This window comes from Montipora capricornis, chromosome 8, assembly GCF_036669925.1.
Source record: "Montipora capricornis isolate CH-2021 chromosome 8, ASM3666992v2, whole genome shotgun sequence".
Taxonomy (NCBI): domain Eukaryota; kingdom Metazoa; phylum Cnidaria; class Anthozoa; order Scleractinia; family Acroporidae; genus Montipora; species Montipora capricornis.
In genome coordinates this window covers 32,728,002-32,742,969 of record NC_090890.1, presented here as the reverse complement: position 1 = coordinate 32,742,969, position 14,968 = coordinate 32,728,002, and the positions used below count along the sequence as shown (strand labels likewise).

General features: G+C 39.2%; 1 protein-coding gene across 2 annotated transcripts; it reads right to left on the bottom strand.

Moving 5' to 3' along the window:
- Positions 1–2,657: 2,657 nt before the first annotated feature.
- Positions 2,658–7,208, bottom strand: LOC138059833 (transcriptional regulator Myc-like). Of its 2 annotated transcripts, XM_068905468.1 has the most exons (4): positions 7,119–7,208; positions 6,780–6,960; positions 4,939–5,501; positions 2,658–4,004 (listed from the first exon to the last, which is right to left on the bottom strand). In XM_068905468.1, the coding sequence occupies exons 2-4, from the start codon at positions 6,800–6,802 to the stop codon at positions 3,577–3,579; spliced, it is 1,014 nt and encodes a 337-aa protein (XP_068761569.1). In that variant the 5' UTR covers positions 6,803–6,960; positions 7,119–7,208; the 3' UTR covers positions 2,658–3,576. The 2 variants fall into 2 exon arrangements, with proteins under 2 accessions (XP_068761569.1, XP_068761570.1); XM_068905469.1 differs by lacking the exons at positions 6,780–6,960; positions 7,119–7,208 and adding an exon at positions 5,612–5,719.
- Between the last annotated feature and the right edge of the window lie 7,760 nt (positions 7,209–14,968).

Sequence of the window (14,968 nt, the reverse complement as noted above, 5' to 3'; positions counted from 1 at the left end):
CGGAGCTCTCAAGATCCACATTCTGGTCATCAGTGTAGCGTATTTGTTAAGTTTTCTTTTTCGTTTTTTTTTTGCTCTGATTCATGTCGTGAAAAGCTAACAACCAATTGCTGGTGTTGAATTTTGTAAAGTGACTTCCTTTTATCTTTGCACGTGGCGTATTTCAGCGGAGAATGGCGTGAAATATGAAGGGGTTTTTTTTAGAAAAGAAAATCAACTGAAGTGTCAAACGAAAAAATGCTATCAGCTGATACCAAGCCGCTGCTGAAAATTATGGCCTTTTCAGTGCACAATACAGTTAAAAGAACCCTCAAGTGACTGTTCAGTGGATAACTTCAGCTAATGAGACTTCGCACGATTAACATCTTGAATGAAAAAGAGCGCGTTGCTTCCACTAGTGCGACCGACTTGTGTCCTATTTTTCAGTCAGTAATATCATTTGTGAACAAATGTTTTTGTTGTCTTTTTTCAATTAATTTGTTTAGTTTTCTTTTCAGTGAATTGCTTAGCAAAGTTAAATCAATTCCGGCCACTAGAAGAATTTTGAATCCTGACAGGTAATTATTTCACCTCAATCCTAACAAAAGCCAAAACAATGCGATTTTGTCTAGCGCAAAGGAACAGCATCTTGCGTGCCAGTTTATATTCGAACCCGTGGCCACTAGTGCAGTAACTCATTTTATCCACTTTTAAAAGCCAAGTTCGTGATATCAAATCTGAACTCTGTTCCGATATTAAAACAATCTCATGCCGTTTAGTTTCGTGTTTAAGTACAACTGCATGCTAAAGTCACGAATATCTAGTGATATCTGAACACGCAATTTCACTTCTTCATTGATATTGGAATAGTTTGATTCGTTGAAGCCAATATTAAACGATTTAATAGTTTCATCGTCTGGGAAGTCCATTAAATCGAGTATTTTCACACGCCAGTCATACTTCTGAGCCGCACTAACTGCAAACATTAGTGTTAGTTAATTTGTGAAAATTGTTTACCCTAATATCGGTTTGCATTTATCTGAAGCCCTCACCGTCTTGCGGCATAATTACCCGTCTTGTAGTTATAAAGAATAGAAACACGTGTTCAAAGAAAGGAGAATTGTCTCTCAGAGAATACTATACCACAAAATCATCTAAGGGTTTACATCAGCCGGTATAAGAAATTTCTTTTTAAGATGAGAAAAGAGGCACATCGTGACGAGAGCTGATGAAATTCGCTTTCAATAAAACTCGATGCGCCACACAGAGTAACTGAATTCGTTTTTTGCAGCTGTCATCATATGTCGGTTAAAAAAAGAAAAGAAGCTGTTTGGGTCGCAGCCCCTGGCAACGTTGTGTACTCCAATTAAATTAATTATTTATGAAAGTTTCCGCGAAAGTTATTTAATTCAAAAAGACATTTTTTCATAACACATTATTCCGATGTGACTCAATGCTTATGACTCGTGAATCGAGAATTTTTAGGAAAGGTTTTAGTTAAAGGATTCGCCAGCTATTTACTCTTGCGGTTTTTTTGCGAAAACTCTCTAATTCATGGAAGGATTACTAAGACTGGAGACAAAAAGATGCCTTGGGCCTTCAAGTCTCCAGTAGCGGTTTTGATTTCCTCGGCTTGTTTCAGCTGATTTTTAACTTTGTTTTGATTCCGAAGTACAAAAGCCAATGAAAGGACAATTATCAGTTGGGCGCTAAGATCGAAGGACCGACGCCATTGCGTTTTAGTTGAGGTACTTAAACGACAATAAAATTGCAAGCTTCACTGAGAAATTAAGTGCGGTACCGTCTCTTGCACCCGCAATTAAAAACAATCCTGATTCTCTGCAATGGAATTATCTTATCGGAACAAGAAAATTTTAAAAACAAATCCCAAGTTTTTATGTTTGATGTCAAACATGAGGCGAAAAAGGTCTTTTTGTAAGAGCCGATGGATTCATTACCCGTCCCCGCGAAATTGCTCTATCACAATTCTCCCTTGCGCCAGTCGTCCCTGGGTTTTGCGAAACTTTTAATTCGGTATTGATTCCCCATTGCCGGATTGAAAGTCAAATGTATATTTCGTTTGTGTTGAATGCAACTGGAAAGGACAAAGATTAAGCCTTACGCAACTTTGCCTCGCGAAAGAGCTAGAAGTGTAAACAAAACGGCAGAATAAAAAAGTTATTGTGGGAAATTGTGACCAAACGATCAGCTGTGATTTCTGAATTGTTCTGACAAATTATTCTTTTAGATGATTATTTGGACAATTTTAAATAGTTTTTATGTTGCAAACCTCCCGTCTCGCACTGTCCCACTAAACTATGGTCAACGGCAATTTATCTGCATTCAATCACCTCAGTCATTGACTTCCCGAACCGGGAGCCCTTTGTGTACTCCACAGGTTCGCTAATTCATCGAAGGACTTGTTGAGTTTGCTAAAATTAATTCACTGTTTCGTTTCATTTTCTGTGCCCGGTATTTTTTTAATCAAAATCAAAAACTCTCAGCCATTCGAGGAAACACACTATCTCGCCAAAGAAGTATATACTGCGGTTTGGATAACACCACCCAAAAGTCTTTTGGTCAAAACGGTCTTCTAATTCTCTGTATTACAAATGAAATTATTGTAAACCACCTGATGCTTTCACCATTTGGGCATACAATGCAACTGGAAACAGTTCTACAAATCTTAAAGCCTTCTTTATTTTCAGGGCGTCAATTCAGGTTTCTTTACAAAAAAGCACTATGCAAAAGTTTACACATACAATGATGATGCAAGCTAAAGATTATCTACCTCTGAAATGGTCCTATGAACTGAATCCTGTTTAATATGCGATCTAATATTTGCTTCATTCCTATGTACAAATGTTAAGAATCTCTCTCAGAGCTTCTTAAAAGAAACTATATAAAATGCTGTTTCTACAAATGTTTCAGTCTTGAAGAGGAGGGTAAATGTCGGTTGAACTACGTTCACTGAATTTTAAAATGAATGCGGCTTTATCGAAAGCAAATACAACTTGCATTCTCTCATCGTACAAAGTACTTCTTGAACAAAGGGAATTTCTCATTTTTATTCGATATTTATTTTATCTTTTGGAAAAAAATGTAGAAAAAATACTAGGCGTCGAGCCCGAATTATATCGTTAGAATTTCTTTCTCATTACGTGAAAAATCTGCACGGTTAAAGTAACCGTGCATCGATTGCTTAAAAGCCTTGCCTTGTAAAACTAGAAAGAAAAATGTACAAAGTTCCGATGGTGTTGTGGAATTTTAAAAGTGGCCTAGGCGAGTGTAGTTTTTGGATGGTATGAACGTAGCTTGCTTAATCTTCGCTTTTCTGGTTTCCTACTATTATGTAGACGAAATACTATACTTCACTCAATTTTAATCATTAAAACTTTCAGCTATATTATTCACCGTCGGAAAATATTCCAAAGCAATAAATTGCAAATTAATACTGGAATTAACTTTTTGTAAGTTCTAATCACGGCCATAATATTAATGTAAAAGAATCTTAATTTGATGTCGAAAAGATATTGCTTAGTATTACTTTCTATAAAAAAAGATCACGCTGATGCATCAACCAGCAAAGTTTGAACTTTACAAAACACCGTATCCTTGTCGTAGGCAATTAAGTCTTTCTAGAAGTATAAGTCGCCTTTGACGTTCTAGTTCTTTGTCAGCTCGCAACCTTTCTTCTTCCAAATGCAACTGATGAACGTATTCGCGCGCTTTTTTCAGTATCATGACCTTAGAGGCTCGGTCGTTGTCCTCGAGTTCAGGAATACTGTCTCTTAAACGCTGGAAACGGCATTTTAAGTCTTCCCTTCTTTGCCTTTCCAAAACATTGTGCGTTGCTCGGCTTGTTTCGTTGTCTTCCGAGTCCTCGACGCCTTCCATCGGCGGCGAGTCCTGTCGGCTTGAACGTCTTGATTTGCGCGGCTTCTTTATCACCCCATAGTCGAACCGTTGTTGAGGGACAAACTCCTCGCTCACATGTCGGGATGCTCTCATAGATGGATTTTCCCCTGAAAAAAGGAAGCACATTTCACGAGTGAAAATCAGTTAAGGAAGACATTTAACAACTCTGCCCAACCCAATGGAATTTTGAAGATTCGAATAAAGAGGTCAGCCTTTGATCACTTGAAATGTTCTATGCCTTTTTCCCTTACAGCCGATAACGTATTGAGCCGCAAAGATTTCGTTTCTCTGAGTTATCATTAAACAACCGAATGTCAGACATTTGATAGTGACTCAAAAGCAATTCTTTTCAACTGTTTGACTTTATTGTTCAAAGCGATTCTGTTTTCGTAAGAAAAGAGATCTAATTAGCACAGAAGTACAACGCCTTGTCATGCATAGGACAGCTTGTGTATCCATTTGAAGGAACAGAAAATTGTTAGTTGGCTTAAACCACCAATCTTAATTCAAGCCTTTGTCAAAATCGTCTTAACGACAAATCGCTCAAAAGTAATATTTAACATGTCGACTTTGTACCAAGTTTACCGAGAAACGCGCCAAGTGTGAAGAAAAAATCTGCAACAACTTGTAAACAAAACCAGATGGTATTAAAAACTTTTGACTTTGAAATCACAGAGCGTGCATTTCCAAATTCAAGTTTATACAAAGGTTCAACGATCACCATTTAGTCCGTGATAGAATTTGTTAAACAACAAGACACTTCTTGATGTGTGGGAAAAATCTTTCGCGCCTAATTCATAAACACCCTAGGTTCACGAGTGATAAAGTTCAGGTTTATTATTCGATTATAAACACGCGAAAGAAGACAGATCCGGCGCTAAAATTGGCCAAACTACGGTAGCTAGTCATGTTGTCTTTTTTCTTTTTTTACAATTCGAAAGTGAAATAGCGAAAGAGTGAACGAAATAACAAACGGAGTTTACCTCTCACTCCACAAAGTGAATGATTCTTAAATCTAAACCAAATAAGTACGATATTCACCTGAAAAATGGGACTGCCATCTAACGTCCACTTGTTGCTGAGCAAGCGTGCGATCTTGGTTTGTTACTGCTGCTGGAACAAACGAAGGCAAATCTAGTAAGATTCGGCGATCTGTAGCCATTTCAGCACTAGATTCATTCAGATACGCCGCAGATAGCACAACTCGATTGCCTTGAAACCTCTGCGACTCGACACAATCAAAGTCACTCTCCACAGCCGGCCAAATATGCTCTTCGTCCATCGTGCTACATGTCAAACGCTGCATTTCTGCGTCGCTTAACACCAGTGGTAAATCGGACGATAAGTCTTCCGGCTCGGGTACAACTTGAAGTCCGTTTTTCCTTGATGGAATGAAGAAGTTCCGCTTAGTTGCTTGAGGAAGACAGTTCTCCGGAGAGTATGGTGGTGTTGGAAGCGGAAACTTCCTCCATAAGTCATCGTTTGGGATCGATGGGTTGTATAGATCCTCTGTGAGATTCTCAACTATGACATCTTGGTGAGTAGAGGAATCCATGATTTGCGGTCCACGTAGTCTCTTGTCAAAAAACATGTCGTAGCAGAGTCTGTTGGTAACAAAACGTACACAATTATTAGAAGGCGCTAAGCCGCCGTACACAGCTTCTTTTACGAGGCGCAATCTGCACGCTTGTGTATTTACTTAATGCTGACCTACCAAGCGATTGGATGAGCTAGCGATACTGATTTGTGACCGGAAAAAAAAGGAAATCGGCTTTCAAATCGACCAGCCGCTTTTCACGTTCAGCTTAAAGTGAATGAGTAGGATGAATGAATGGACTGATCATATCACAAAAGACATTAATTTGCATATAAAGTCATCCGCAGGCGTGTTGCGCGCGAGGATTCGAATTGAACACTAATCTTCAGGCGGTTACTTGGTTTTCGTTTTGATTTGTGCAATGATCTGTGAACTTCTGAGCGAGGATTCAACAAACAAGACTTGTATCTTACAGGTTTTTTGAGTCACACGCACTGAAAAAAGAGGGCTTGGGTGATTTACACAAAATTGAATATTCATGCTTTGCAAGAGCTCTTTACAAGCGAGCGACCCGTAGTAATGACTTGGGACCTGCTTTCCGTCCGTATTGTTTCCTCGAGAAAGAGTTATATATGGCACCAAAAATTAACCAGTAGAGTTTGCAAGCAACTCATATTCCCAAAACGTTACTACTTTGGACATAGAAGAAGAAATATCTGGGCAGAAGTGAATGTTTGAGTCATGGCAACCAAAGTGGAATTTTCCTTTTCAACCGGGCGTGCTGAGAAGCGCGACGAAACTGAGCTGATGTAACGGAATTTTCGCGAATCTGATATAAGAGATGATAAACAGGAATAGAAGAAAAATAGCAGGTAGCAGGTCTGCAGCTGTTTTTTATCTGCTAAAGCAATTACCCATGATTCAGCGTAGATTGAAGCTGAACAGATGAAATAAAATTTAGAGATTTCCATCTTCAAAATGGTCGCATTCTTCATTCTCTCGCTCTCTCTCTCTCTCTCTCTATCTCTCTTCGCCGTTGATTGTAGTCTACAGCCATCTCATAGAATTCTGCACTCTTTTATAAGCGAGTACAACTGAATCAGTCTCGATTTTGCAACCCCTGTAGCGTGAATAAGCTCTTTTTTCCAGAAATAACAAATTCTCATCTGAAAGTTTCGAAAATTGAGCAATAGCACAAACGTTTCGCGAAAACAACTGATTTTAGTGGGTCTATTTTACCTATCAAACAATATAACCGCGTCGCTGCAAGCGAACACAAAGAAACTGAGAATGCTGCATGCATTCATTTTTAGACAAGAAACAACAGATAAATACCAATACTCACAGTGTACTTGTGGCGGCAATCATTCTTCTAAGATTATCTTAGTCTCAATCGCCGCAGTTATGATGAAGATGGCTGGAGAGAATAAAGTGCGTGTAAATGACCAGGACGCGTGCCTTACAAACTAACTCTTGAGCGATATTAGCTTATCTAGTTAGACCTTGCCAGCTTGGATGCTGTAACCCTGATGAATATGAAAAGGATTGACACCAGAGGTTACGAGAACAATTGAAACTGCCAAAATCACATCATGACACACCCAAGAATTAAAAAAAATAAATACTCAAATAACTTTGCATAAAAGAAAGAGTTTTAAAACGGAATGAAAATGTCGAAAAATACTCCAAAGCTAAACAACACGAGGTCGATGATGTCGCTCTCCTCGGCTGCATTCTCTGTGCCTTTGGACTAAAGCTCAAAGTTGGGTGTTTAGAAAAGTGATAACGTCACTCCCCCTGGTTAAACAACCCCAGAAGCTCGGTGCTGTTATTCTTCAGATGGCACAATATTTGTAGTAATGCCATTAATTTCGAAGGCCTTATGGTTTTTTCCGGGGTGTTAAGTACTGTTCGTGTGCCAATGAATTACCGGCGCGTGCCCTGCTAATTAGGCTGCTAATGAGGATTGGAGTTGTCGGCACTCGCAAGAGATACTTGATCTCACAAGTTACTTCTCTGCTGCAAAAAAATGGTAGCTTTAAGTTATGAAGCGCCAGTAAGCATTTTTTTCTGCGGACTTTGCCTTGCTCTTGAGCAAACAGACGCTGATAGCTTTGCATAAGTAAGCACACAGAAAACCGCAAAGGCTAGCTAAGGGCATTATTGTTCGAACCAAAAACAACATTTTGCTTCAAAGATCAAAGGCTGGAATATTTTTGTGCGCAAAATGACTCGATAAGAAAAGAGCATTTACAATACAGAGCCCCAAACTTTCTCTACAACAATCAAGGTCGCCTGCCTGGAGAGCAATACCAATGCAGCCTCCGGGGACACGGATTAAGATAACTTATTGTTTACGGCTGTTGTCGTAAGGTCGGCACGCGTAAGAAGGACGCCATCAATCAAAGAAAAGAACGCCATTCAAATGCTAATAATAGGCGAGCTTTTTATTGCCAATGACGTTGATCAAGAACAAATGTTTATTTGATGGTAGAAAATTATCTACACGACACTTTGACACCTTCAGTGGGGCATTAAACTCGTACCTTTGAAAGCAGCTGGCTCGTGCTAATTCGAGCATAACATCTCCTTTGGAGCTTTCTGGAGAGCCTAACACGACGCTAATATTTCACGTACATTCTTAAATCTAATAACTTGATCTAGTTAACTGTCGCCATAGACATGCCGGTCAATTTAGAAGCAAGAAACAGTTTAAATACTGAAAGGACGTTTACAACTCAAGGAGCTTCGACTTCCTTCTATATGTCTTTTTGAAGGAATGAGTGCCGACAATAAATCTCTGAAGCCTGAAGAAAGAAATATATGCATTTAAAATTCCATTAGAAGTTTGCCAAGTATCACATTAAGGCACAAATGTAAATATGCAGGAAGTGAAAAAAACCGAAATTGAAAGGAGATCGGTTTCGTTTGCATTGAGTGAAATAACGTTGGTTTGCCCCCAGAAACTTAAATATACTCTTGCGATTTTGTTTCTCCCAAAGAGCTCTTGAAGTTTCCGTCAAAAGCGACGTTTTTGTCCTTAGACATCTGTGTAGGTAATAAACAATTTTACCCGCGAAAAAAATCGTGACAGAAGTGAAAATAGGACAGGAAATAGGCTTGTCTCAAGAAGAAGAAGAAATATCGTTTAACTGACTGCAGACCTGAGAATCCACCAGAGATCTCTTCCAGTGTTAAGGACTCGCATTTCTTTTTAAATGTGTTACAGATTTCTTTGCGAAACGCAATTAGCTATATTGCATTAATTGTATATCAATGTATCTTTCGAACCCTGCATATTTAATATTGCACTTTTGAGCCAGACAAATAAAATTTAACTCGCCGAAATGGAGGAAGTTTCATTGAATTCCTCAGGATCTACCATTCGGAACTACTTGCTATGAAGCGGCTTTGACAACTGGACTAATAAACCCAGGTCATCTTTCAAGCTTAAGAAGTAATTTGTGTAATAAGCGGTGAAATCCAACCATCGACAGCTGTTGCAAACAAAGAGCCTATTTTGCTCCATTCAGGGAACACCTGCTCTCCTTAAAATCATTTGCATAACAATCCAGTCCTGCTCTTTACTGACTTTTAATGTAAACACTTTCCAATATGGCCGGAAATGCTAAGATGAAAATGGTTAGGTGAGACAAGCGCACTCTTGCACTTGTCTGGGGCGAGAAACCACATACCAGTTCAATCATATAGGTTATAAAATTTTACTTTGTTGTCGCAGAATCTACGTTACGATTATAACCTGAAGTTATTGAAAAAGTCGTGAGATGAACGCTGAATTTGTTGACATACAACTTCATAAAATCATGAAAGTTATAAATAGAAAATAAACGCCAAAGAACAATTGTAAAGTTTTGATTTGTGTTCGTCATGTACAATCTATCAAAATACTAACTACTCAAATTTTCGTCACCAACTGCGTATCTTCCCTATGCTCTTCAACTAAATGAAGAGAACGACGACTTTCAAACAATCATTTTTGTATCTAATATAAAAGTTGTTGAATAGAAGTACTTGTAGTCCTTGTACATGAAGTATATATTTTTCTCCAACAAAATCTTATTTAAATGTATTCGGTGCTCCACAGGTCGCGGTCGGCAGCTTGGCTGGTGCAGGCGTAGGCTGGCTGGCAGGTCCACTCCTTGATGTCCGCCATCCAGTTGTTCCGCGGCCGCCCTCTTGGTCTCTTTCCTTCTAACTTTCCTTCTAATACTGTCGTCAAGATGTTATTTTTTTCTCTTCATATGGCCAAAATACTTGAGCTTTCTTTTCTGAATGTCACTCAAGAGCTGTCTTTTTGTCTTAAGCTTGGTGAGAACTCTTTCATTTGTAACTTTGTCACTCCACCTAACATTCCCTAACACTCTGAGGCACCACATTTCGAAGGCTTCAATTTTAGCTTCAAGAACTTTGGAAAGAGTCCATGCCTCACACCCATATGTGAAGATTGAATAGATATACATTTTACAATCTTGAGTTTTGTAGTGAGTTTTAAGCGTTTTGATTTCAGAATTTTAGCCATGGAGCTGAATTTTTCTTTTGCAATGTTCTTTCTTCTTTCAATTTCTTTATCCGTTTTTATTTCTTCCAATATCAGCGTGCCTAAATAGATGAATTTTTCGACTTGCTGTATAGTTTCATTATCAACTTTGATATCTACTTTCTTCCCCTCTGGGTCTCGTGAGATGATCATCGTCTTTTGTCTTCTTGACATTCATGTCAAGACCGGCCTTGCTGCTTTTTCTTCCTTCACTCGAGTTACAATTTTCCTGTAGTTTGTCTTGGTCATTCGCTATGAGCACAGTGTCATCAGCGTATCTTAAATTATTTATATTCTGACCATGGATATTGATGCCTTCAAAGTGATTTGACTCTCTGAATATGAACTCTGTGTATATATTGAATAGATAAGGGGAGAGAACACACCCTTGCCTGACTCCCCTTTGAATAGATGTAAAGGGAGAAAGTTCATCCTGAATTCTTATTGCAGCTTTCTGGTGCCAGTACAAGTTTTGCGATGACTCTAATGTCTCTTCCGTCTATGCCGATTCTTTCTAGGCACGCGATGAGCTGGTCGTGGTGCACTCTGTCGAAGGCTTTGGAGTAGTCTATAAAGCAGGTATACAAATCTTGATTAACTTCGATGTGTTTCTGGGCCAAGACGTTAAAACAGAAAATACCCTCTCTGGTGCCGGATCCAGGACGAAAGCCAAACTGAGTAGATCCTACTTCTTTATCAATTTTGTTGTTGCCAATTCTGTATTGAATAATTTTCAAAACGATTTTGAGCGTATGAGGCATCATGCTGATTGTTCTGTAGTTTGAGCAGTCAGTGGCTCTTGGCTGTTTAGGCAAGGTGATAAATACGGACATCAGTAGCTCGTCGGGAAAAATGCCTGTAGAGTATATGTCGTTGTATGAATCGGTGAGTTTATCTACGCCAAAGTCTTCGAGGGCTTTCAGCATCTCAGTGGTTATACCATCATCACCTGGAGCCTTGCCAAGCTGGGAGTTCTTTAATGCCTTCTGAACCTCTTCTTTTAATATAGGCGGTCCCCTATCGTTGCTTGGAGTCGGCAGGGGAGGTCTTGTATCAGCAAACAGGTCACCGATATACTCCACCCACCTGTTGAGTACTTTGTCTCTTTCAAAGATCATATTGCCATCTTTGTCTTTAATGCAGCCTCCACTTGTGTTGCCCTTTTTCTTGCCCGTCAGCTCTTTGATGTTGTCATGCATCTTTTTAGTGGTATTTAATTTCAGATTTTCTTCAATTTCATCACACTTGGCGTTATAAAACTTTTCTTTTTCATTCCGGCAAAGCTTTCTTATTTCTTTGTTGTGGGCTACGTAGGCAGGAGTGTTCTTCGCTTTTTTCCTGGTTTCCATTTTTTCCAGAATTTCTTCAGTCATCCAGCATTGCTTTGCCTTTCTTTCCACTTTTGGTGCTGTTTCATTTGCATGCTGGATGCTGAGTTTCAGGCGCTGCCATTTTTTATCTGCATGAACTTGAAGAAATCTCGCCCTGTTCATCTGTTTCCATGGATAAAGCTTCATATTTGTTGCTAACTTCGACAAGATACTTTTCTCTCATTTCAGGAACAACCAGCTTCCCCCAATCAATCAGCTCTTTTTCTTTTGGCTTTTTGGCATTGCTCTCTTGAGGCGTACTGACACTCTGGCAACAAGTGGGTTGTGGTCAGATCCAATATCTGCTCCAGGGTAAGTTTTGCATTGTTTTACACTGTTTCTGTGTCTTTTCCTGATCAGCAGGTAATCAATTTGGTTTCTTGACACGTCCCCTGGGCTCTTCCAGGTATACAACAGTCTGTTTGGATGCTGGAAGGTTGTATTGGTGACAACAAGATTCTTTTCAATACAAAACTGCAAAAGTCTGTCACCTCTTGGGTTTCTATCTCCGAGACCGTAGTTACCTACAAGGTCTTGGTAACTTCCTTTCCCTATCTTCGCATTGAAGTCCCCAGCGATGATGAGGACGTCTGTGGATTTGACCTCTTTCAACATTTTGTTGATTTCTTCATAATGCTCTTCTATTTCATCGTCGCTGTGAGATGATGTTGGCGCATACGTCTGTATGATAGCTATATCAAAAGGTTTAGCCTTCAACTTTAGCATTATGTTTCTGTTGCTTACAGGCCAATAGCCTAGTATACTCTTCTCAATGGAAGACTTGATGATGAAGCCGACGCCGTGCTGGTGCTCGCTTCCGCCGGAGTAAATGAAAGTGTAACTGTCAAGGCGTACTTTGCCTTCTTCTATATATCTGGTCTCTGATATTCCAATGATATCTGCATTTAAACTTTCAGCCTCTCTCTTGAGGTTTTCTAACTTGCCTAATTGATTTAAGGTTCTAACATTCCAAGTCCCCATACGAAGACCGCTCTTTCCAGTTTTTGAGAGACGGGACAGTCGGGACCGCCTGAAGCGACCGTCATCGCGGCGCCTCCCATCCCTGTGTCTAGGTACAGTAGGCATCGACCCAGCAGGGGGCCCTGAGGTGCCTACATGGCTTGCTTTCCTTGTCTGTGGCATAGTCATTGCATTACATTGGGAGGATTCGTGGTTGGGCCCCAGTCCATTCCACGGAGGGCAGTCGCTAATCCCTCAGTCTGTCTCGGATGCGCCTCTTGTCCGCCTCAAAACTTGCTTTCCCGCATGATCCGTCGTTGACGTAGATCTAAAGGCTACGTGGATTAAAATAATCGGATAAAAGCGATCATGGGAAATGGAGATTATGTTAGAAATCGCGAGTTGATTTTATTCTTTTGCTAATGTAATACAAGCCTTTTGAAGTTGATTGTTTGTAATTCTTAAATATCAATTAACTAATCAAGACGAACTGATTTTTCCATTAGCACCACGTGTTATATAATTCCGGTTTAGTGTTGTGATCGAAAGAAACGTGCATTTAGAGCTAAAGAGATTATACTTGAAAATCATACAAGATTGAGTGCAATCTGAAAGTCCCAACAATTATTCTGAACTATACGTACCTGGCTCGAGCCAGACAAACCTAATTTTGTGACTCAATTAAATTAATGCTTTCTCCTTGCACCTTAATGCATCTAAAACGCAATCGGAAAGTTATCGTGATCTTAAACACTCATATGCCTTAGGTAAAATAGAATCAAAACAAGGCGAAGCAAAAACAAACAAAAAAATGCAAACCTCTTTCTACACCTACAACGATCTAAGGAACATAACCCCACATTTTCTTTTCTTGATCCCCTGACACCTTTCTTTCAGCGAAAATCTCTAACTCCTGTAATTTTAAAGGTTCAGTGACATAATTGGATGATTTCAAACTTCCTATTATTACGCTATCGTATTTTTATACTCTTCTACACGTTGGCTGTCTAAAAGTAACGATTTATTGGTATTTACCCTTGAAATCTGGATTGATATGATTTTTGTGTGGTGTAGGAGCGGTTAGTTGATTAGTGTCACATGTGTAACTTGCATTACATAAGAATTAAATATTTTTAAAAATACAACCACGTGCACACTTTTGAGTTTAGGAGCATGTTTCGATGTTTCAAACATGTTTCCTTAAACTCAAAAGTGTGGTTGTATTTTAAAAATATTAGTAACACTTGTGCTACACAGACCATAAGAATTTAAAGTTTTAAAAGAAAGGTATCAAGGACCCTTTTTGATTAAGTTAGCCTCGTTTCTCGTGATCCACCCTCCATGTGTTGATATCATGACATAACCAATTTTTGTTGGTCATGTTTCTTGCACCTCCATTTACTGGGCCAAAAGGTTCCTTTTATTTTGCTTTTGGAAAACTCCGAAGAAATGCTTGCCGATTTGAGAATTCCATGTAAACTATTGTCAAACTCTTGCCCAGTTGCAGAAAATTTCTGATTCCTAGACGCCCTTTATCGCGCGGAAAAACCTGCGGATAATTTTACAACATCCACCAAGTTGAATTTTTAAGATGGCAATTCTTGTTGAACTTTTGCATGTCTACCGCCCACATTTACTCTGCGCTGTATTCTGATCACTTGACTCGTTTTAATGATTAAGAGCAATCGAGAAAATAAATTAATAAGGCCTGGTTTTCAATAGCTTAGCAAGCATAAGTGCAAAGCAGCCCTGCGCAAACTCAGTAGTGTTTTGATCATTTGTACATTTTTTGGAACAATCGACACCACTCTTGTCCCTAGACTCCGCTTTTCTTTTAGTCAGCGCCAAGAACTCGGACTCTGGCCACAGCCAAAACAGAAAGTTCGCGAATCACGGACTTTAGGCTCTTCTGCGCATTTTCAGAAATTTGAAAAAGATTATTATGCTAATTATGCTTATTAATGATTTTTTTGGTCAGTATAATGAATGGCACATTTTTAACAAATGTGTCTAAAAAATTGTTGTTGTATCTAGAGGCAGACATTGTCACTAAACGGAGATCTTTTTTTTTTTTGAGCGTCCGAGACATCGTTTTGGCACCTTTTGTTTTGTCTTTGCTTGTATAAAAGCGATTAGCAATCAAGTCTTTGGTATTGTCTTCGCTTTGTTCTTCTCGGGGCTCATGGATTCAGTCCCGCAAAAGTTCTTGATGATTTTTTTTTCCACTGAGGGGCGTTCGATTGGGAAATCTGGATTTAGGTCTTAAAATCTGGATCTTCGGATTTCTAATCGAACACAAAATCTCAAAACGGATTTTGTCGCGGATTTCACTAATTGAAATCCTCCCTGACATGGATTTCCAGTTATTAAACTTAGTGAAATCAGCGACGAATTCCGTTTTCAGATTTTGTGTTCGATTGGAAATCCGAAGATCCAGATTTTAAGCTCTAAATCCGGATTTCCCAATCGAACGCACCCTAAGTTCAAGAGTCATCCTTCTTTTCAAGAATCATCTTGACTTGTTACCTCATTTCGCTTGGTTTACGGCTGAACAGTCAATGGCCGTTTTAGTCCGACCAACCCTATCAATGTGAACGAGATGAAACGAACAAAACTGATTCAGTTTTTTAGCTAATATGATAGCTC